The sequence below is a fragment of the Dendropsophus ebraccatus genome, chromosome 10 (genome assembly GCF_027789765.1).
Source record: "Dendropsophus ebraccatus isolate aDenEbr1 chromosome 10, aDenEbr1.pat, whole genome shotgun sequence".
NCBI classification, from domain to species: Eukaryota; Metazoa; Chordata; class Amphibia; order Anura; family Hylidae; genus Dendropsophus; species Dendropsophus ebraccatus.
The window spans coordinates 40,136,903-40,161,744 of record NC_091463.1 but is presented as its reverse complement, the minus strand read 5'-3'; the positions used below and the strand labels follow the sequence as shown (position 1 = coordinate 40,161,744).

At 43.6% G+C, this 24,842-nt stretch overlaps 1 protein-coding gene across 7 annotated transcripts in view; it reads right to left on the bottom strand.

Annotated features, from left to right (window-relative positions):
• Nucleotides 1-9,150: 9,150 nt before the first annotated feature.
• Nucleotides 9,151-24,842, bottom strand: part of DLG3 (discs large MAGUK scaffold protein 3) — a 150,290-nt gene continuing 134,598 nt past the window's right edge. For 6 of the 7 annotated variants that reach the window (XM_069942811.1, XM_069942812.1, XM_069942814.1 and 3 more), the window contains 7 exons: nucleotides 17,592-17,633; nucleotides 17,456-17,506; nucleotides 16,914-17,015; nucleotides 14,883-15,055; nucleotides 14,698-14,807; nucleotides 12,950-13,041; nucleotides 9,151-11,988 (listed from right to left, as the gene is read on the bottom strand). In XM_069942811.1, coding sequence (XP_069798912.1) covers nucleotides 11,882-11,988; nucleotides 12,950-13,041; nucleotides 14,698-14,807; nucleotides 14,883-15,055; nucleotides 16,914-17,015; nucleotides 17,456-17,506; nucleotides 17,592-17,633 — 677 coding nt within the window. In that variant the 3' untranslated portion in view covers nucleotides 9,151-11,881. Of the gene's footprint in view, nucleotides 11,989-12,949; nucleotides 13,042-14,697; nucleotides 14,808-14,882; nucleotides 15,056-16,913; nucleotides 17,016-17,455; nucleotides 17,507-17,591; nucleotides 17,634-18,352; nucleotides 18,399-24,842 lie in introns of all 7 variants that reach the window. The other variant, XM_069942818.1, reaches the window with a different exon arrangement.

The following is a 24,842-nucleotide window of genomic DNA, read 5'->3' as shown; positions in this document are numbered from 1 at the left end:
CGTCTCTGTACCCCGCTGCCTGTGCTGGAGGATGATGGGAGTGCGCACTCTGCCGGGAAAGGAGCTGCTGGGACCGGCTGACAGGTGACAGTCCCCCCCCCAGGCTGTGTAAATGGAAAAGGCCCCCTCAACAAAAGTTATTAGCAGCCACAGCGCTGCCAGGCAAAGTGTCTGGCAGCGGGCAGGCCCCTCAATCCAGCGGCCTCTGACTGACAGCGCCGCCGGAGTGGGCGCAGCGCTGCTAAGTAATTACTCTCATTTTTAGCAGCCTGGCTGCGGCCCTTTAGTTCACTGGGGGAACCAGCCCTGGGGGCATATGCCCCCCTGCCTAGCCCAGCCCATCACTGGTTATTAGTACCCAGGTGCATAACTTTACATATATCAACATTTAACCTCATTTGCCAAGTGGATGCCCAAACACTCAGTGTATCTTATGCTAAGTTTACACGAGGCGATTATTGGCCCGATCGTACGATTAACGGTTTCGAAGTAACGATTTTTTTTATAACGATCAGCATTTAGACGGTACGATAAATCGTACGGAAAAATCGTTTTGCAATCGCGCGCCCGCAGCCCGTCCCCCTGCTCAACCGCAGCCCCATGCGCCGCCCCGATTGCCACGCCACACCGCTCCGATCGTCACCCCCGCCGCTTCGATCGCCCCCCCCCCCCCCCGACGGCGCTTTGATCGCCACCCCCGCAGCTCCGATTGCCACCCTCGCCGCTCCGATCGACCCCCCCCCCCCCCCCCGCCACCGCCGCTCCGATCGCCCCCCTGCTCCGATCGCCCCCACCGCCGCGGCCAGGAGCGTACGTTACCTGCTCCGCGCAGCAGGTCTTCAAGATCACCGGCTCTCCTCTTCAGCACTGATTGGCTGAAGGGGAGCCGTTTAAAATTCCCGGATCCCCTCTTCAGTTAATCAATGCAAGGCAGCACTGATTGGCTGAAGGGGAGCCGTTTGAAATTCCCGGCTCCCCTCTTCAGCCAATCAGTGCTGCCGTGCCCACCCGTGGCTTTCCATCTTTCCAATATAAACTTATTATGGATTCTGCACAGGATTATGGATTTTGCTGCTCTCTAGATGCATTCACCCCCCCCCCCCCCACCAAATGCAGAGAATCATCAGCTCCCAGTCCAACCCTGACACGCTCCCTGCTTCTGGCTCCCACCCTCCGAGACGGCATCACGTGTCCTCAGTCTCTTCAATGCGCTGGGTTAGCGCTTGTTCCCCAGATTACTGAAGAGAGGGAGGATAGTGAGACAGTCACAGCTGCTGCTGTTCACTGTCTGCCTCACTAAGAGCACCCAGAGCTCACCCGCCCCGCACCCTGTATCCCCCCACCCCCCGCAGCTCACCCGTTGGCCTGTGAGTGCAGCCCCCCCTCCCAACCCCCCAAAGCGATCTCCTGGCGACCCCCGTCCCCCTCCCTACAGCCCGATCTCCAGGTGCCCCCCCCCAGTATAGTTCGCAGCAACCCTCCATCACTGATCCCTCCCCCCTGCGTCTCACCCGGCAGAAGCTGTGGCTTTCCCAGTTCTTGCAGAACTACAGCTCCCAGCATGCTCAGCCTTCTCTCCGTGCATGCAGGGAGTTGTAGTTGTGCCCGAGTCGGGAGAGCCGGCCTGTAAGTACATGTGATCCCAACCATGTAATGCCGCCTGCCCCAACCATGTAACCCGGCCGGCCGCATCAACCCCCCGCCGAATCTCACCCGGCCGCCCGCATCGCCACCTCCGCACTGGCGTCTCACATCAGCATCAGCAACCGGGTGAGATCAGTGGCCGGGTGAGACGCCAGTGCGGAGGTGGCGATGCGGGTGGCCGGGTGAGATTCGGCGGGGGGTTGATGCGGCCGGCCGGGTTACATGGTTGGGGCAGGCGGCATTACACGGTGAGGGCAGTCGGCAGGCAGCATTACATGGTTGGGATCACATGTACTTACAGGCCGGCTCTCCCGACTCGGGCACAACTCCCTGCATGCACGGAGAGAAGGCTGAGCATGCTGGGAGCTGTAGTTCTGCAAGAACTGGGAAAGCCACAGCTTCTGCCGGGTGAGACGCAGGGGGGAGGGATCGGTGATGGAGGGTGGCTGCGGGCTATACTGGGGGGGGGGGGGGGCACCTGGAGATCGGGCTGTAGGGAGGGGGACGGGGGTTGCCGGGAGATCGCTTTGGGGGGTGGGGAGGGGGGGCTGCACTCACAGGCCAACAGGTGAGCTGCGGGGGGTGGGGGGATACAGGGTGCGGGGCGGGTGAGCTCTGGGTGCTCTTAGTGAGGCAGACAGTGAACAGCAGCAGCTGTGACTGTCTCACTATCCTCCCTCTCTTCAGTGGACTGGGGTACAAGCGCTAACCCAGCCCATTGAAGAGACTGAGGACACATGATGCCGTCTCGGAGGGTGGGAGCCAGAAGCAGGGAGCGTGTCAGGGTTGGATTGAGAGCTGATGATTCTCTGCATTTGGTGGGGGGGGTGAATGCATCTAGATAGCAGCAAAACTGTGCAGAATCCATAATAAGTTTATATTGGAAAGATGGAAAGCTACGGGTGGGCAACATATTAATGCATAAATAATTTGGGGGGGAATACCCCTTTAACTTACCCATCAGATGCCCATGAGGGACTGTGTCACAGCCTTCCCACTATCCAGGTATACTATATCCACAGCCGCTCCACGATCCAGGCTTCTACTCACCTCTTCATAGAAACATATTAGGTTGGTATGACAGCTTCTATCCTTAGTAAAACCATGCTGGTTATCACTTATAAGGGACTACATCCAGAAATATGTAGGGGATAATAGTATTATAAGCCCCTCAAATAGTTTCAATGGATGTTAAGCTTACCGGTTTATGGTTACCTAAGGAAGACCTAGAGCCCTTTTTTTTTTTTTTTGAAGATTGGTACGACAACTGCATTAAAATGGCATCCCTGGTGTCTAGTTTATGTGTGACCAACCCCCCACCCCCACCCCGGGGTTCCTATCACAGAGGGGGGATCCCTTCTTCTTACTTAGCCAGGCCTCAGTTTAGGAACGACGCTGTTCCCGGCTCAGTAATCCATAGATCTGGGCTGCAGCAGCCCAGAGCAATACAGCCCTCCCAGGGGGAGATTTATCAACAGGGGTCTATTTAAAGTGCAATTTACTATCAGGGATAATGATGCGTTTACACAGACAGATTTATCTGACAGATCTTTAAAGCTAAAGCCAGGAACAGACTATCAACAGGGATCAGGTCATAAAGGAAAGACTGGGATTTCTCATCTTTCCAAATCCATTCCTGGCTTTGGCTTCCAAAATCTGTCAGATAAATCTATCTGCCAAAGATTTGAAGCCAAAACCAGGAATGGATTTGAAAAGAGGAGAAATCTCAGGCTTTCCTGTTATGACCTGATTTCTGTTTATAGTCCATTCCTGGCTTTGGCTTTAAATCTTTGGCAGATAATCTTTCTGTGTAAATGGACCCTAATGGTGCGTTTACACAGACAGATTTATCTGACAGATTTTTGAAGCCAAAGCCAGGAATGGATTAGAAAAAAGGAGAAATCTCAGTGTTTCCTTTATGACCTGTTCTTTGTCTTTTGTCTGTTCCTGGTTTTGGCTTCAAAAATCTGTCAGATAAATCTGTCTGTGTAAATGCACCATTATGCTGGGTTTACACGGAGCGATTATCGGGCGAATTTTCGCGATAACGATCGAATTCGAATGATAATCGTACGTGTAAACGCGGCGAACGATCGAAAAATCATTCATTTTGATCTTTTAACAGGTTCTTAAACCGTCGTTCGCAAAAAATTTGCCGATCGTTCCGTGTAAACAGTCGTTCACAGATTTTCCCTGTGTGAGATAGGCTTAAGCGATCGCAAAACGAATTTTCTGTACGATATATCGTACAGTCTAAACGCTGATCATTATAAAAAAAATTGTTACTTCAAAATCGTTAATCGTACGATCGGGCGAATTATCGCTCCGTGTAAACCCAGCATTAGTCTGGTTCATTTTCTTTGGTGCAGATTTGTTTGGCTCAGAATTGTCTCTAAATAGTCTCATTGGCCCTGGTTTGCCTCCTAGATAATGAGCATTTTCTTCTCCCTTTCTTTTTCAGATACCGGCATGCAGAGGTTGATGTCGGATTCGTTTGGACTACTACTTTGATGACCAGCAGACTTTACTGTTCAATGAAATGGTCAACGAGGGGTGTGGGAGTATTTTATTTGAAAAAAAAAAATTCTAGGTGTGCTGTGTTTTCTTTCATTACTTTATACAGACTTAGTAATGGATTCCGTCTATCAGACAGCTTCCAGTACTAAGTCGGAGCCTAGTGTTAGCCAGTATAGAATGGCTAAGACTAACCCCCATTATTACCCCAGTACCCAATACCACCAGGGGTACTGGGAAGAGCTGGGTACCAGTAGTCCCGGAGCCTCAAAAATGGCCCTTCCCACCCTGGTGCTACTAGGCTGCCGCTGCTTGGTTTTTAACCCAGCTGGTTATGGAAAGGGGGGAGATGCTATTTTTTTTTTTAATAAATAAAAAAAAAAAAACATAGTATTCCCCCCCCCCCTTTCCATAATCAGCTGGGTTAAAACCCAAGCAGCAGTAGCCATTTATTTTGGCCCTACCCAGCCTAATAACACAAGCTTGCTACCACCCAGTCCAGGAGCAGCACCCGGCTCTTCCCAGTACCCCTGGTAGCATTGGGGTAATAATGGGGGGGTTAGTGTTAACCATTTTATACCGACTAGCACTAGGCCCCGACTTAGTAATGGATTCTGTCAGACAGCTTACACTACTAAATAAAACACAGAAAATGCTGCAGCAAAGAGCAAGTGCCATATAACATTTTAGATATTTTTTTTTTTTTAAATGAGGTTCTTAGCAGACGGTTTGATCAAACTGTATGTACCAACTCACCACGTTAAGGTGCCACATTGAGAGCAACTGAACTCTGTGTAACATACCTGCAGGAGCTGGGTTAAGTGCACGGCTATAAAGAGGGAGCCACCCCCCACATGTGAAACATAACAAAACAATTAAAGCCCGCACATTCACTCTTGTTCACATTATGCAGTTTGCACACAGCCATGAGTAACAGTAAATAAATCACAGAAAATGCTGCAGCAAAGAGCAAGTGCCATATTACATTTTAGGTTTTTTTTTAGAAAAATTTTATAGCCTGCAATTTATTAGCCAAGGCTGTTTGCAAACTGCATAGTGTGAACAAGAGTGAATGTGCGGGCTTTAATTGTTTTGTTAAGCTTCCACTACTTATGGTCCTTTTAGACGAAGCAATAATTCGCTCAATCGAACGATTAACAATTTTGTAGTAATGATGTTTTTTATAACGATCAGTGTTTAGACAGAACGATATATCATTTGAAACAATCGTTATTGCGATCGCTTAAGATCACTTAAGCCCATCTCATACACAGGGTAAATCGTTGAAAGACTGTTTAGACAAAGCGATCTGCAAATTTTCAGTGAACGAACAACGATGATTTGAGAACTTGTTGAAAGATCACAATGGAACGATTTATCGTTCATCGCTTGATTGTTCGCTGTGTTTACATGAGCCGATAATCGTTCCGTGTAAAAGGACCATAAATCTGTAAAGTAATGAAAGAAAACACAACACACATAGAATTATTTTTTTTTATTCAAATAAAAACACCACCACACCCCTCGTTGACCATTTTATTGAACAGTGAAGTCCGCTAGTCATTGAAGTAGTCCAAACGAATCCGACATAATCCGCTACATGCCGGTATCTGAAAAACAAAAAGAAAAAACAGAAGCAAAAACAAACAGGTTAAGTCCCTGGGAGTGGCTCCTGTAACTAAGGAAGGGGGTTAAGTGCCCCCTTCCTTGCTGGGGCAGATGCAGTGTGCTCTCCATGGGGGGAGGGGGGGCTGGGGATTACCTGCTGCTTCCCTCACAGTTGCTAGCAGTCCCGGTATGTCCTGTTGAGGGGCTTACCAAGACTGCTGACAACTGCGAGGAAGAGACAGCATGTAACCTCCAGCCCCTACCATCAACCCCCCCATGGAGAGCGCACTGCATCTGCCCCAGGAAGGAAGGGGGCACTTAAAGGGGTACTCTGGCCCGAAGGTATTTTTAAGCTATGACTGGGAAGGGGGTGGTTATGGACGCCGGAGGTCACTTACCTCCCCAGTTCCAGCGCAGGGTCCGGGATCGCGCTGCCCGCTACACCTGTCCCGCGGGCGCTTCCTGGTGTGAGCTGCTGCATGAGACATGACGTCTCAAGGCAGCTCAGCCATTCAGCGGCTGTAGCGGAGTCCCGTCTCGGCCGCTGAATGGCTGAGCTGTCATGTGACGTCACGACCATAGCTTAAAAATGGCTTGCAAAAGAACAGTGGAATATCTGGGCCTGTGTGAATCCTTTTAAAATGAACAAAGTGGAGGGACTGTAGTGAAAATGCTATAATACATCTTATAGCATACATTTATTAATGAACATACACATGTGCATTAAACACAAAACATAAATCATAAGTTTTCTGATTCTGGGCAAAGATAAGTGATGGTTTACCCCTAAATGACCCTGCCTAGTGCTGAGGTGGGACCCCCTGGTTCAGGCGTCCCCAAACGACAGGAGGGACTGATCCTGTGCTAGGGTTAAGTAGGTCTGTCCCGTCACCGATATTAGTCGTCTTAGTACATGTGTGAATCCTGACTCAGTACTTGAGGCACCTTTAGCAGCGTCTTCTTGGCTGTGGTTATGATACCACAAGGTTTGCATGCCTGTGTTTGCAAATTTTCTCCCATTCTTCACTGCAGATCCTTTCAAGTTCTGTCAGGTTGGATGAAGACGGTCAGTGGACAAGCATTTTGTTAGGTTTATTGATTCTCAAAGCAGCTGCAGAAGTTGGATGCTGTCCTTGGGTTGCCAGGAAAACATGACTACTACCTAGGGCAGCAACCAACTTCTGCAGCCATGGGGAATCAAAGGCTGAACAGAACAGGTTCACTTAAAGGGGTTATCCAGCGCTACAAAAACATGGCCACTTTTTCCCCCACTCTTGTCTCCAGGTCAGGTGTGGTTTGCAATTAAAAGGGATATTCCTCCCAAAATTCTTTTTACAGTATTAAATAGCCCACCCATAGCTTCATACTGTGCTCAATACAAGTAATTACCTGTTCTGCGCCATTTTGGAGCTGTTTCTGCTAACTCAACTCCTCTCCTTGCACAAAATTAGTTAAATGCCGTCCACTCCGACACGCTCCTTTCTCCTGGGCCCCACCTTCGGAGTTGGGATCACGTGTGCTGCTTTGACAGACAGGTTGACAGGCCAGTTCCCTCCATGCTGCAATAGCACCCGACCCCCTGCTCAAACATGAGGTCGGTTCCCTTCCATGCCACTGCCCCTGCTCTCCCGGCTAATCGCATGCTCCCCAACACACATAGTAAGCTGTCTCCATCCCTGCTGCTGCTGCCCCTGCTCTCCCAGCTGAAGACATCCCCCCTCAGTCCCCCATGAACAAACAGTGAGCCGCCTCCCTCCCTGGCGAGATCGCATCCCCTCACAGTGAGCCGACTCTGCCCTTCCTCTCTCCCTGCTGATCGCATCGCCCCCCCCCCCCAACCACACACACACACACACACACACACACACACAGTAAGCCAGCTCTGGCTCTGCTCCTGCTGCGTTCATCTAGTCCACTCTGCTACATCACACAAGGATGACAGCCCGTCCCTGCTGCGATTGGCTCTCTGCTTTACACGGTACTCAGCTCTGCTACATCACACAAGGATGACAGCCTTGTGTGTAAATCCCTAATGATGTAGCAGGGCTGAGTATCATGTGCAGCAAAGAGCCAATCGCAGCAGGGACAGGCTGTCATCCTTGCGTGATGTAGCAGAGCTGGCTTAGGCTGTATTCCCACGTTCACACAGAGTCTCCCCCGCCTGGACAACATCTGTGATAAGATGCTGAGAGCGGGGGAGAACTGTACTTACATGTGCTGCACTTTAATGACAGAGCTACGCAGCTGCTTCATTACAGTGCGACGCATATCAGTACAGTTTCCCACCTTGGATGTACATTGTCTTTTAGAAAAACTTGTAACTCAGGAATGGCAGCAGCTAGAAAGACAGGAGACGGATCAAAATATTCAGGAGGGCTTGGTGAGTAAGAATAGCTATGTTTGGGAGCATTTCAGCATTTTTTTTTTTGTTTTTTTTTTAGCTCTTGGGGGGGGGGGGGGGGGAGAGGATACCCCTTTAAGCTCCATTTACTTTAATGGAACTGAGTTTCAAACACCACCCAATCTGAAGACAAGAGTGGTGCAAAAGTGGCCATGTTTTTGTAGCACTGGATAACCCCTTTAAGGGTATATTCACACGGACGGGCTCGCAGCGAGATTCTCGCTGCGAGCCCGGCAGGTCCTGGCAGTTCCCATACACTACATACTTGCTGCGGTCTAAACGACCGCAGCGAGTATGTAATTATACCGCCCTTAACCCCTTCTGCTCCCCCGCTGTAAGCATACTTTACCTGTCCTTGCTGCACGGGTCCGGCGTCCTGCTCTCCTGTCCGGCCAATCAGTGTGTTGCCCAGCCGCAGCCACTGATTGGCCAAGCGGGAGAGCAGGACGCCGGACCCGTGCAGCAAGGACAGGTAAAGTATGCTTACAGCGGGGGAGCAGAAGGGGTTAAGGGCGGTATAATTACATACTCGCTGCGGTCGTTTAGACCGCAGCAAGTATGTAGTGTATGGGAACTGCCAGGACCTGCCGGGCTCGCAGCGAAAATCTCGCTGCGAGCCCGTCCGTGTGAATATACCCTAACACTACTGCTATAGCATGCTTTCTGCTGTATTCAAAGAAGTATTTTCATCCCATAATATCAGCTTCATGGCTGTTGGCGGGCACCGGAAGTGATTAGGAAGCTAAAAGCAGCTTAATTTGCACAACTCCTATTAAATGGGATTTGGGCAAACAGTGTAGCCCCATGAGCTATGTTGTTTTAAGACTGTGAAAGTTAAATAAGGACTTGAATAGGCCTGAGAAAGCAGAGAAGCAGTTTACAAGATGGAAGCCTTCTTTAACCTCAGACTTAGTATTATCACAAAATTTGACAACAGGAAAATTAAAGTATGATTTACATATAAAGCAAAAGAGGCTTACAAATCATTGCAACTATGTTTATTAAAAAATATATGTGCCTCCTGGGTTTATCAGCATCTCTTAAAACAATCAGATTCCATATCATTTTCTGTTCTGCTGTAAATTACATTAGGGAGGGGAGAGGCAGGGACAAAGATATATATATATATATATATATTTATATAAAAGGCTGTATCACACATTGGTACCAGCCACCCCCACTTGCCATTTTTAATCGCATTATACAAATAGTACCATGACATACCTTCTTCACAACCCATTCATGCTGTTGGATAACAAGCATGTGGCGACATTTAAATAAAAGTGGATTAAAAAAAAATATATAAAAGGAACAGAGAAGCTTTGTAAATCCCCAACGCAGCAGCTGGGGAGCCTCCCATGTTACACATTCTGCTAGTTTCACCCACCCCAAAGTCTAAACTTCCAATTTCCTTTAGCCATCATGATTAACCCAGCAACATCATTCATAAGCAAACAATATATAGCCCTAGGAGTAAATGACCCCAAACTTCAACCACTGGATAGTGCAGGACAAACCAGAAAGGCCAGCTGGTTTACAGCGCACCAGGATCTCCCACAAAGGAGGGCAAAGTAGAAGAGTCAGTGTTGTCCGAGTCCTGCAGTCCATGTAAAGGGACCCTGAGCGTTTAAATTTTCAAACTGAGCTTCAAGAAAAAATTTTTGGCTCACCACTTTAGAGTTTAAGCAGCTCATCACATACAGTTCACACCAAGTATGTTATTGTAGTGTTTAAAAAAAAATAAAAATAAAAACAATCCTTCCTCATCAATCATCAAAACACAAGTAATTTTCCAACACAGGCGAAGTAAATGTTCAGACACAAAGACCTAACATACAAATAACACTATGAATAAAATGCCTCAAAACCTAGTGATGTGCTGCCTGCAGCAGACCCCCAAAACTGACTGATGTCTACTGCACAGGGCTAGAACCAAAATCTACTTTGATTGTACAGACATTTAAATACTGCAGAACAGATCGAATACAGGATAATTCTCTTATCTGCAAGCAGTTTTGGACTAGAGAGAGTCTGTAAACTAACATGTGTAGGTGCCGCAACAAACATTACAACTATACCCTTCTGCCCCCTTTCCAGGTTCACAAGCATTCAGATGTATTTTCATTGATTAAACTGTGATCTAAAATAAGCAATAAATTAATTTATTCTATATAAATGAAAAAATGGATTTAATACCCGTTAATTTAAAAATGGAAGTTAAAATGCAAACAACCTCTCAGGAGTCAGATTCCTGTCCCTCACATTCTCTTCTCCACGACTGCCTACTTCTGAGCTCAAGTTAGCTACAAAAGCCCTGGAACTGAGTTGGGCTAGGCTTGCACTTAGTTTTTGCTGTATATTCAACGGTCATGTCTGTGCATTTTATTACACGTTTCTTCTGGAAAAAGGCTTTTGCATTAAAATACATTATGCAAACATACAATGTACATTTACATATGTTTCTCCACAGAATCAAAGGCTATGTTAATGCATACGATTAATGAGGAAAAACATATGCTAAAATGTAGCTCAAAAATGAAGTGTGAACCCAGCCTTAATACCAATGGTCCTTAGATTCATTGAGGAGGAAGTATATCCATGCACGAAGCAGTAATCAAACCCGTGTAAAACCCTAAGGTTAAACTCCCCAAAATGGACTGAATTTTAAATACGAAAAACCTCTCCAATCTTTAAAATGTAGTGCCATATATTGAAGACCTGTACACAAAGGCCTGCAAGACAGCACTGCACTGAGGGAGGCTCCTGGGGTACAGGGAAAACCAGTCATAAGTACAATTTGATTATAGCTTGTCAGAACAATTGGACAAGAGAATCAATTACCTATTGAAGTTTTCATTTGGCTCACACAGTAATTAAGTCATATACAAAGTTCTTAAATGTTAAGGATAAAAGAATCTACTTGCCTTTGCATACATAAAAAAATCATATCTTAATGTGCACTGTCAGTTTCTATGAGGTGAGAGTAACAAGAATGTGCATTAAGGGAAACTTTCAATCTTGACAAGCTGCAAAAAGGCAGCTAGAGCTTGCGCTAAACTCTTCTGTATATTTGGTGCTGGCTGGTTCAACCACGTATAGCAGATTTACCAGTACCATTAACCCAGACCTAGGACTTGCAGCCAGGTTGGGTAGTACCAGAACAGAGCCTAAGGCTCTGCCCATCACAGAAAAAGAGAACTTTAAAAAAATCATTACAAACAATAGAATAGCAGGGACAAATATCCCATCACAGCCAAAATATATATAATATATATATAATCATATATAAATTATATATACACACGCACACACACACACACACACATTATATATATATGTATATAAATATGCCTTCTTCCAATCCAGCAGGGGTAGGGGCTTTCAGGAAAAAGGGTGGGTGATTTGGAGACGGGAGGAGATAACCTCTTCTGCGCTTTTCCCTTTTTGTTTTCCATTTTATAACCTAAGTGTTTCAAGTCTGTTCTCGCCCCAGTCAAGTAAGGACAGGATTTCCTTGCAGACCCCATAATATTCCCCAAATGGTCAGTTTAACTAAACTCAAGTTTCAGATTCCAAGAACCAGTGGAGTCCAATGGGCTCTGAGGGAACATGTTTCTGTGTTTGATGGCAGATGCACATTGAACCCCACTCCATTTCTCTGGGGGTATGGGTAGCAGTGGGTTGTAGACAGATAACAGCAGTCCAGTAGAAGATTTAGAGTTTTTCAGGTGATGGCACCCAAATGTGATGTCCAGAATGATCTTCAATTATCTGCTTGATCTTGTTATAAATCTCTTCCAAGGACTCTCCCTGTACAATGGCTGTAAAAGGAAAAAAAAATAATTTTACAATAGGAAAAGGTTCTTCAACCCCCTCCCCCAAAATCTGAAGTACATATGAAGGCATTTCCCCAACTTCTCTTTCTGCTACCTAAAGTGCCACTGTGATTTACAAGATCTATAAGACGTCAATAGCTGTGTGATCATAGCTGCTCTCAGCCTTCCTTAAGTCAGTGCACCATCTGTTTTCGGCCCTTAGACACATCCTTTAAAAATGCATTTAAAAAAAATATATATGTACCAGTGCTACATCGCTTTTATGTTTTTACCATGAATAGCACCGGCCTACCCCCAGTGGGAGGAAACCCCCTGCCCTCTATGATTTGGCTCCATTGAAGCTAATGGAGCCGTGTCATAGAAGGGAGAAGGTTTCCTCCCACGGAGGCAGGCTGACCCTCCACCAGTGCTTTAGGCTGGGCCGGTGCTCGGTGATAGATCGGCAGCAAGCATGGGAACCAGGGCAATGTAGAAAAAAAATGCACTGTGCCACTGGCATCCCTGTTTCAGCACCAGTCTATTCATGGTAAAAACAGAAAAGCAATGTACCGCTGGTACATGCGCTTTAATCTCCGAGCACTAATAAGAGTGCTGGATCAAAAAAGACTGGTACAGATTTTGAGAAGATATCTTCTTCAACAAAAGGCGGCCTGTAACTGTCCCTATCAGTTAAAAGTTTAGATTTGTGACAACTATCAGCAACCACCCACAACCAAGCATAATCTATATATTGTAGTGTACAGTGGCAGAAAGAAAATAATGTGCAGGGTTGTTGGACAAAAATCTACACATTTGCACTAGCTTATTTCCTGTGATAAAGCTTCAGGCATGTTTAAATCCAATTTGCCCGATTTCTTCTTTTTCCTGACATTTGTTCATGTGAGCGGTTCAGCCACCATATTATCTATTGAATATTAACAGAGAAATGCTTATAAAATCACACTACCTGTGAAAAATTCTCCAAACTCTTGCTCCAGTTTGGTGGCTTTATCAAACATCTTGTGAGCTTGTTCAAATGTTTGCCTTCGATTCATTTCCCTGATAGAAAAAAAAAAATCAAAGTTCTTAGTTTTACTGTGTTTTGTTTCTCTTTAACACATTTGTTGCTACTGAGTTTTCTCAGCAAGTCCTACCACTGACTGACTGCGATAGGGCACCACTGCGCCCAGCAGGTTCTGCTAAGACTTATTTTAGAAAAGGAACAAGCTGTGATCAGCGGGGAAGCAGATGAAGCTGAAACAGTAGCTGTGGGACCTGTTTTCGGATCTTTTTGGATCCTGTGGCCAGCAACATATTCATTTTTCTATGTACTAGAGTAAGGGCCAGTTCACACTGAGGAAAAAGCACTGAATTTCAGCGCTCATTCCTTGCTGAAAAGTCTGCCTGAAAACATAGTGCAAAGCCAAGGGAATTTGCGCTCTGCAGTTCACACAGCAGAATTTCCACGCTGAATTTTCCACGGTGGATCAGCTTTCCGCCAGAATAACTGACATGTCAATTCTTCTGGCGGACTGCGCTGGCGGAATCCCATTGAAATGAATTGAGCTGTAAATTTCTGCTGTGACATTTTTCAGCGCAGAATTGGAAAAAATTAATGAATGTGATCAAATGAAAAACGAATTTGCGCGGAATTCCGCCAGAGGTGATTCCAGGTGGAACACTTCCCGTGAGAATTTCGCGGAACTGGCCCCCGAGTGTGAACTGGCCCTAATACTTAAAGCATCAGTCAGAATTCTGTCAGAGGCCAGTGTGTGGGGCGCCAGAGACCTGACAGTATTTATATTTAAAATGTTGAGGAACTGAAACACAAAATATGTTAGAAAAAATGTAGGATGTTTCAGTTTTAGCAGATCTGTCAGCATTACATGCAGCCCTGTTTGAGAACATAGCCCCTTCCTTAGCGCTGGGAAGGATCCACTCTATAAGCTCACCATGCTCACTTTCCCCTCAGCAGTTACTATATGTACACAAGACATCCAAACATCACTCACAAGCATATCCAGAGGCACACTACCTTGTTTGCCGTTTGCCACACAAAGATACGTCCTAGGGGGAGTTACGCTCGGGCACTAGCAGAGAAGGATCAGGGTAGTAGATAATTGCATGCCATTCTGTAGCCTATGGCAGCTGCTTCTAAGGCCAGCAGGAAATTGTCATGTACTAAAACAGGCATGGACTCTCAGGACAGGGATATAATATTACTGTTTTATAAAACTTTGGTGCGACCTCATCTGGAGTATGCTGTCCAGTTTTGGAAGCCTATTCATAGAAAGGATGTTCTAGAGCTAGAAATGGTACAAAGATGGGCAACTAAACTAATAAGGGGAAGGAAGCATCTTAGTTATGAGGATAAATTAAAAGAATTACATTTGTTTAGCCTTGAGAAGAAACGTTTAAGGGGAGATATGATTAATTTATTTAAATATATAAATGGCCCTTACAAGAAATATGGGAAATAATGTTCCAAATGATGGTCACAGCAAAAACAGTAGAGGGCTTCAAAACAGGCTTAGACAAGACCAAAATAACAAATGCATACAAATGTAGAATGTATTCATCCGCCTTTCCGTCATCCACTCCCTTCCTTGGTTGAACTTGATGGACAGGTGTCTTTTTTAAACAAAATGATTTCACTATAAAAAGATGATACAGCAAATAGCTAAAGATGACTGCAAAGAAATTACAATCACTTACATGAGTGCTTCTACCGATTTTGGTTTGATAAAAATAGCAATGGGGAAGAGTTGTGCTTGTTGCAGTCGTTTTATAGCATTTCCAGATACATCAAGAATGCAGTGCTTTCCCTGTGAAAGAGAGTACATTAAAGCACATATACATGGAAAAAGAAAATTACATTGAACAGCATTTTTAACACTTACCCTTTCAGCCACAGCCCGTACAGACTGAATACTAGTCCCATATAAGTTATCATTAAACTGTCCAGCCTCTATAAATTTGTTGTCCTGAATGTCCTTTTCCATCTGTTCTCGAGAAGAAACAAAATGATAGTCCTGCCCGTCAATTTCTGTTTCCCTTCGAGGTCTTGTTGTATCTGCAGTGAGTAATTGATTAATAAGTAATCAAGAATTAGAGAGGATCACCCAATTAACACAATGTTATCATATCAATGTAAATTGTCGGCACAACCATGTCCAGCACAAAAACCTGTACTCAAGTACACTGCAATAATCGCACAATCCATTCTCAAACAGAACACACCAATTCACATAATAAGATGTGACCCTTCTCATTTTGCCTGAAACCCTTATTGTCTGGTTTTTGCCAAAGGAACAGCTCAGGATTCATTTTACCAGAGCTTACATAGTTAAGGTTGGGAAAAAAAAAAAAGGGATGTCCATTAAGTTCATCCTATAACCCAACTGTGTTGATCCAAGGAAGGAAAAAACCCTGATAAGGAAGATGCCAACTGCCCCATCACAGGGAGAAAACTCCTTCTATACTCCAATATGGCAATCAGAATAAATCCCTGGATCAACGTCCTATCACATGTTATCTAGTGCCCATAACTTGTAATATTATATTTATCAAGAAAAGCATCCAGGCCTCCCTCAAACTTTTGTAATGAATCAGCCCTGACAGCATCATGTGGCAGAGAGTTCCACAGTCTCACTGCTCGTACAGTAAAGAATCTCTATCTGTGCAGGTGGTGAAACCTTCTTTCTTCTAGATCCCCTTGGCCAAGGTGTAAAAAGATTACTAGAAAGCTCTCTGTACTGTCAAAAACGAAATACAGTGCGGGCAGGGGTGAAACATTATTTTTGTAAGTGCCCTTAATTCCAGAGCGTTATACATTAGATAGGGGTAACAAACAGGAACATTACAGGAACATTACAAGTTCAAAAACACATTACATAAAGGTATAATAAAGAATGTATCATTACTGGTCCCTGTAGCGCTGTAGAGTCGACGGGCTCCCAGACTCCCATCGGATACAATTTTTCTCCCTGCTTCCTGGTTTATCATGAGCCGGGGACAATACATCAGCCGGGTCAGGATGTTGCAGGATGCAGGGCAAGAGGATGCAGGCAGTTGTCCGGGAGCAGTGACGCGCCGCTGTGAAGGCACAGGGACCGGTAAGTACACATTATTATGTTTCACCCACCCTGTCCGCACTGTTTTTTTCCTACCAGAGTTTTCCTTTAAAAGGGTACTCTGGAGAAAATATTTCTTTTTTAAATCAACTAGTATCAGAAAGTTATATAGATTTGTAAATTACTTCTATTTAAAAACCTCAAAGAGGAAGTGGTGTATTCTTACCAGTCTGACACAGTGCTCTCTGATGCCATCTCTGTTCATAACAGGAACTGTACAGAGCAGGAGAGATTTTCTATGGGGATTTGCTTAACAGTTCCTGACATGGACAAAGGTGGCAACAGAGCACCCTTTCAGACTGGAAAGAAAACTACACTTTCTGCAGGACATACAGCAGCTGATAAGCACTGGAAGGCTAGAGATTTTTAAATAGAATTTACAAATCTGACATCAGTTAACTTTAACTGGTGTACCCCTTTAAGATATATATAAAGAAAAACACAGTGTGGGTTACAGGCAGCTTGATAAATCTGGGCCTGGGTGTTTACAAACATGCAGCTATTAAACATAACTGACTTTTGTGGGTCCTTAAGTTATTAGTATAGATCACATTTCCACTAAATTTAAGAGATTTGAAGTTTTAAAGACAAAGAACTGTATTGGACATATAAACTGAACACATTTCCCTTGGAATTATTAAAAGTATTGAGAGCAACTTTAAGATATGTCCGGCGGGGGGAAAAAAATCATTACCGGCAGGGGTTGGGGAATATATACATAACTAGATATGCAGGATGTAGATATTTTTACACTTTACACTGTTCTTTTAAAGACACAAAAGAAACACACAAACTTACGTGGAACGCAAGAGCCAAATTTGTGAGGAAATTCTGAAATCAGGTCATCATTAACTCTGTCTTTCAGTGGACCCAAGATGATGACTGGTCTTGTGTAATGGACTAGGAACAAAAGGACACAGCATTACCAACGTTTTCCAAAATACAAATAGATCTAAATTTGAAAAAAAAAAAAAAAAAAAAAAAAAAAACACACACAACACACTGCCTAAATCCCTCTCTAAATACGGGGCTGCCTGGGGTTTAATTTAAAAAAAGTTAAATATATATAACAAGGCACACTTGCATTCTTGCTCCCATCTGACACGGCTGGGGCCCCTGTTGATTCCTGGACAATCTGTATGTTCCTGTTTTTTGTGGGCTGACTCAATTAAAAAGTTTTTTTTTTTATACTTAATAGGTTGACTGTATATAAAATTCATTAGTGTGTATAAAAAAAATAATCACTGGGTACAGAAAATGATATTTTTGTACACAGAACATTTAATATACACATGCAATGGGAAAAAAAGACCAAATTGCAACATCAGAGGTCCACTTACTCTCTTGTCTTGTCACAGGCTCGTATGAAAGGATAGTGTCTTCTTGACCCTCTGAAGAGTAAGACAAACAACACTTATTACAGACATGAAAATAAATAAATGAAAATAAAGCATGCACGAATCACTGGTGACTTACTGGAGCTGCTCTCACTGTCACTGGTATTTGATGTCACAGCCTCTGTAGACATAAGAGAAGGTGGTTACTAGGAGTTAGATAAGCAGCCAATTCACAAGCAAAGCAATGCACAGACATAGCATAAAAGGAAGGGTTGGGTAACAAAAACAAAACAAAAAAAAAAAACCTCAACCCCTACAAAGCAGCACTTGTATTGCCTATGCTAGAGTCATGTTGTGTATGCCAAAATACTAGTGGATGCTGTCTAGATTACAGAGACAGCTTGGGAAAATCTCACCATATAAACCTTAACTTTATCTAATGTTCCCCTATCCCCTATAACGACACAATAAATTATGTGGATTTTCAAACTGATGAAATTACAATACACACAAATAATTTCCAGTTTCCAATTTTACAGTCAAGCTTAATTTGAAGAAAGAGATTCACAACCTTTCAAATGCAAAACAATTTTTAGATTAAAATCTAAGAAACAGCTGTTACAGTAAATGGGAACTGACCCAAAAATAAGAGGGATGTGATGCACTTAATTGGCCAGTATACTAAATCACAGGGGTTATAACATATATCACTGGTTAAACTATACTATTTATGCTGCAGCAGATCCTTTAATGCAGGACATGGGTAAAAACAAAACAAAAAAAAAACACAACAATCACAAATACCATATACCCCTCTTCCCAAACCTAACCGGACATGCCCCCAAGCAGACAACCCAACTTAGTGGAATAGCCCCTTCCCACTCACAGTGAGGGACTTACTCAGACTCTTTGATCCATAATAATCGTCACTTAAGCCAGGGAAGTCCTGATATTACAGACAAGAAAGAGGAGAAAGACAGAGACAGTGAGAGATAGCCAGCTAAAGACAGCGTTAGGAACAGCAGCCCAAAAGAAAAATTACCATGGTCAAAAAGATGTCCCATCCTCCTTATAGGACAAATAGGCCAGAACGACAGAAAACTTGTCCAGAAGGAGAAGGACATTGCAATTTACCATATTAATTTATCAATATTGAAAATCAAATGACACATCTCACTGAAAGAAAAGAGCACTACAAAGAGGAGACGAGATGTAAGAAAGAACAGGGACATAACAGAGCCATCAGAGTCTTCCACAAAATAAATTGTTGTAGCAACAAAATTGACATTTGGTTACGGATGGAGATTTATATGACTGAGCTTACAAAACAGAATCATTCAAAATACCTTTCCTAGATACTATCCATGTACTCATACAACGTCACAGCTCAATATCAATAGCAAATCAGAGCAAAGGGTAGCGTTAAACTACATACTGGGGATAAACCACGCTCTGCTTCAGTGAAAGTAGTGTATAGGCACCAAAACAGATCTAATTTTATAAAGCAATCCACAACAAAACAGACTTCTGTAATGAACTTGATTTGTGCCCAACACATGGATGAAAAAGGTCTATAATACATACTGTGGTGCTTGAAAGTTTATGAACCCTTCAGCATTTTCCCATAAAAAAAAAAAAAAAAAAAGATATTTAACAAACCTTCAAGCACCACTGTACATGCAAAATGGCAGGATGCCACACTAAATCTGTACTGTTTATGTCCCTCAGTGACACGCGTCATCAGCTGCGATTGGCTGAGCACAGTTATGCTCGGACGGGGGTCGGCAAGAAGCAGGTATGTATAGAGCACTACACTTCCAGGTCTGGTGTGGGTGGGGGGAAACACGGGGAAGGGAGCGATTCACTAACATAACATACATTACAAAGTTGTATAACTTTGTAATGTGTGTTATTTAGTGAATAATTGTTTAGTGCCGCACTACCCCTTTAAAGTCAATGGGAGTTACACAAACTCAACCTTCCAACCACCTCCAGCATCCAGGCAAAAGGGGGCCAGGGAGCCCTCAATCTGAACAGAGGTGCAGGTTGTGGAGCTCTCCTCTAGGGGATTCATGTCCTGTGGGTTATAGTTCAACTATCAAAGATACCCCTTTAGGGTGCGTTCACACCTACAGGATCTGCAGCAGATCCTGTAGGTGTGAACGCACCATTAAAGTAGATGTCCCAAAAAAATTTAAAACTCACCGGAAGGTAGGGGGGTGCAGGAACATAAAGTATACCTACCCATACCCCTGCAGCGCTGCCGATGCCGCCCTCCAGGAGCTCTTGCAACGTCACATACCCATGGATTGCCCAGTCTGCCAGTAAGTGACTGGGGCGGGACACTGCTGCAGTCACTAAGTGGCTGAATGAATGGCCAATCCATCAGAGGGGCCGTTATGTTGCACCAGCCGGAGCTTGGTACGGGACATTCCCAGATGTCGGTCGAAAATGACATAGGAGGCTGCTGGAGAGACTGGACAGAAATGCTATAGATGGACAAGTATACTTTTATTATGTTCCCGCACCCACTTGCCTGCCAGTGATTTTTACATTTCGTGGGACTTCCTAGACTATGGGTACAGAGTCGCTTTAACACTAAGGCAAAAGCATAAAATCTACAGTACTTTTCAAAAATCAACAGCACCGATCCCAGATCATGAATTATAACTTCCCCACTGAAGTCAAATGCCAAGGAAAAGCAAAAAACTTTCATTGGCATGGCGTGCCTTTGTTTGCCAAGTACAGCTCTGGGGTTTAGTAGCAGGTGTGCCTGATATTACAGTTCAGTCACATTCACTTACATGAGATGTTTTAGTGAGCTACAGTACCAGGCACAGCTACAACTAGAAGCATAGAGCTCTGAAAGGTAAACAATGATGGCACCGAGCTGCTTCAGGAACCCCTTGAATCAGCTGATTAGCGGTGGTGAATAAAGAGGAAACCCAATGATCTGATATTGAAAAACAATAAAAACACCTATTTGAACGCAAAACTAGATCACTACATTTAAAAAAAAATGCAATATATTTGCAATGACCAATATTACTTGATAGGAAGTTCTTATGAGGAAAAACTGCACAAAGATGCTTCACCTGCAAGCACTGACAAGCTGCCTCTATAATACCACTCTAGATAACCAGCCTCAGGAAATATAATGGATCTTGTATGCAGGAAAGCTGTGAAGTCTACACATGCAGTTACAAAGCAGCAACAACATGTCCAAGGCAAGTGTACATAACATCTGCTACAATTTCCCCCAATTTTTAATCCAGAAGAGGTTATCCCAAAATGAAAGGTTATCAACTACTAACAGGAACCACTGATGTCTACTTTTGCCATAACACTCATCTCTGTCGATTACACTTCTGATTCTAAGGCTAGGTTCACACTGCGTTTTCAGCATCCGTTTAACGGATCCGTTTTTTTTTTAACGTCCAGAAAAATAGGGTCAGCAACGTTTTTTGGTCCGTTTTGGTCCGCCAAAAAAAAACGGATCCGTTTTTTTTTTATAATGGAAGTCAATGGAAAAACGGATGCACACAAATGAATCCGTTTTTTGCAATCCGTTTTTCATGCGTTTTTTGCAAAAAACGGATGCGTTAAACGGATGCTGAAAACGCAGTGTGAACCTAGCCTAAGCAGCACAGCAGTATGGTTTACCAAGTTTATGAATTGGGTTCAAAGCTATGTCTCCCATCCAGGCAGAGGTTTACACCCATCCATTGTTAAAATAGATTGAGGTGTGCAATGCTCACAATGCTCACAATATACCACAATTATCTACATTAAGAGCCTGTGCTCTTAAAAAATGCTGAAAACTGAGGACATGTTATATTTAGCCATCAGCCAGATGTATAACATATGCTGGACACCACAAGCAGCCACTATACTACCAGTCTACATTCTTTCCGTGCACATGGCACACCTATCTAGAAAAAAAAATGCAAATCAATATTTGAAGCCACACAACAAACGTCACTTTGCAACAAACTGAACAAAAATATATGCTAAAATAGAAGCTAAAGAACTAATGTGAAAAGTTCATACATAAAGATCTACCTTCACAAGACAGTATAGGGAAAGTGTAAAATGTGTAAGGCTACGTTCACATTAGCGTTTGACCATCTGGCACCATTCCGTCTACCTTTTCCGTTTTAGAGTAAGCAAAACGGAAACTGTCGGATCCGTTAAAATCCCATAGATTCCTATGCTATTTTAGTGTGCTCCGTTTGCCCTAATTGTGCTCCGTTTGCATGCAATCCTTTAAGATCCGTTTTTTTGAACGGAAGAAAAAATAGTGTTTGCAGTATTAACGGATTACGAACGGAAAGTGCACTTCCATTTTTTTTTTTACATTGTAGTCAATAAGGACGGATTTAAAACGGAAGGTATTTCCGTTCACATACGTTTTTTTCATCCGTTTTTGCACTGAGCATGCGCAGAAGCAGCAAGAAACCAAAGAAGAAAAATAAACGGATAGAAAAACGGATGCTGACTGATGCAAACGGATGGACAAAAGTCAGTTTTTTTAAGCCAAAATACAAACGGACCATTAAAAAAGATGAACATTTTGCAATCAGTTTGCATCAGTCTGCTCATCAGTTTATGCTCCTCCGTTTAATTAATATAGACGGATCCGTTAGAAACAAAGAAAAACGCTAGTGTGGCTGAGCCCTAAACTGTATTGATATGCCTGGTACAAATTATCCGAAAAGTCTGATTCAAATGCTGGTCAACATTCAGGTTGTGGAGGCAATAAAAGGTTATTTGACACAGGGGGTGAGAGAAGAGAAGCAAGTGCTCCTTTTTTCCCTTCTATTCTATAAAAGAAATAAGATAAATAGTCAGAGGGGGTAGGTACACACTGGTTGGGGGGAGGGGATACATTAAAACAAAAATCTATGTTACTCCCCTACAATAATACAGGGACAAAAGGAGCGCTGTACATAGTACTCCAGCCATGGGCTAAAGTACAACTGCACTAGAATGCGGCTTTCATACTGTAGCCATTATACAGCCTGAGGCCCCCTTCACACTTCAGGAAAATCTGTCCGGGACCCCCTTTAGGATCATCCCATTCAGGAAAACAGGACAGGTTATATATTTTCCTTAACAAATGCTCCCATAGAAGTTAATAGGAGCATCAGGAATTACTGACACTTTCCTAAAGTGCATGCTGACACTACAATACTTTTTTTCAGATGAGAAAATCCTGATTGTTTCCTAACTGTAAATAGTGATAATTCCATGGTACTGGAGATGAGGTAAACAAGAACACATGTATTACCTTTCTCTGCCATCAACCTCCTACACTAAACTCACAATATGCCTCTGTCTTCAATTACTCCTCCCCCTCAACTCAGTTTATACACTGACGTCTTTTAGTCCAAGGTTCTTATGGGTTCATAATCTGCTCTAGATTTGTCTGTTGCCATACACTACTTCTTACTACCTAGTAACCTCAGTGTTTTAAATAAAGGTATTTGTTGTCAGACACTGTTTTTATCAGATGTGTATACACTTTACTTGTCCCGACTGTGTTCAGAACCTTTAAAATGGTTTCTTTAAGAGGTACTCTGATGTTTGTGTCCAAATGTTTATTATATTTTAGTTTTTAACCCTTAGAGGGCCAATTTCAATTTTTGCATTTTCCTCCTTGTGCTTAAAGGGGAAGTTCGGCGCTAAACAATTATTCACAAAATAACACACATTACAAAGTTATACAACTTTGTAATGTATGTTATGTATGGTGAATGGCCCCCTTACCCGTGTTTCCCCCCCCACCCACGCCACCCCCGGAAGTGTGATGCACTATACTCACCTGATTCGTGTCGACCCCCATCCGCCATCTTGTGACAATGATGTTATTATCAGGCGAGTGGCCAAACCGCTCCATCCGTCCCCCCTCTGCCGCGTCACCACCTGCTTAGCCGTGATTGGCTGTGCATAACTGTGCTCAGCCAATCGCGGCTGAGCACAGTTTTGATGCGGGAGAGGGGGGCCAGCACGAGGGACGGATGGAGCGGTTCGGCCGGCCGCCAAAAGATGACATTGTCACAAGATGGCGGACGGGGGTCGACACGAATCAGGTGAGTATAGTGCATCACACTTCTGGGTCTAGCGTGGGTGGGGGGAACACAGGGAAGGGGGCCATTCACATACATAACATACATTACAAAGTTGTATAACTTTGTAATGTGTGTTATTTTGTGAATAATTGTTTAGCGCCGCACTACCCCTTTAAAAAGGTCATAGCCGTTGCATTTTTCCACCTAGAAACCCACATGAGCCCTTATTTTTTGTGCCACTAATTGTACTTTGCAATGACAGGCTGAATTTATGCATAAAGTACCCTGAAAAGCAGAAAAAAATTAAATGTGTGGTGAAATTGAAAAAAAAAACAAAAAACTAATTTTTTTGTATTTTTTTTTGTTATTACGCCGGTTTGCCCTGGGGTAAAACTGTCTTGTTATATATGTCCCTCAAATTGTTACGATTACAACGATGGGTAACATGTATAATTTTTATTTTATTTGATGGCTTTTAAAAAAAATCAAACCATTGTTAACAAATAATGTTCCTTAAAATCGCTCTATTCCCATGCTTATAGCGCTTTTATCCTTTGGTCTATGGGGCTGTGTGAGGTGTCATTTTTTGCGCCATGATGTGTTTTTTCTATCGGTACCTTGATTGCGCATATACGACTTTTTGATCACTTTTTATTACAACTCCTCTGGAGTTTACCGCACGAGATCAGGAATGTGATAAATTAATATTTTGGGTGATTATGCATGCGGCGATATAAAACATGTTTATTTTTATTTATTTATAAGATGGGAAAAGGGGGGGTGATTCAAACTTCTATTAGGGCAGGGGGTGATTCAAACTTCTATTAGGGGAGGGGGCTTTTTTTTTTAAACTTATACTAGAAGTCCCCCTGGGGGACTTCTAGTATAAGTACACTGACCACTTATTGAGATCCGTAGTAATACTGCATAGATCCATGAGATAGGCACTCTATTGCTTTCGGCTGCTGCAGCCGAAAGCAACAGAGTGCCGAGCCGGGATCAGCGACATTACAACGCTACTAATAGCTGCTGTCCCGGGCTACATATAGCACCCAGGACCGCGGCCCCGCTCTGAACTCCCCTAGCGATGCCCAGACGTACAGGTAAGCCCTGGGTCATCTAGGGGTTAAAAAACCTAAAAAGTATTGAAACAAATACTGATTGTTTCCTGGAGACTCCTGATCAGGATTTCCTGACAGAACAGACTAAAATGGTCATGTTAAGGAAGTATAAGATACAATGTGTATATGCAGCTCACACACAAGATCAGGCTTCTGCATCTATCTCAGGCTGTATAAGAAGGTTTAAAACACAAGACA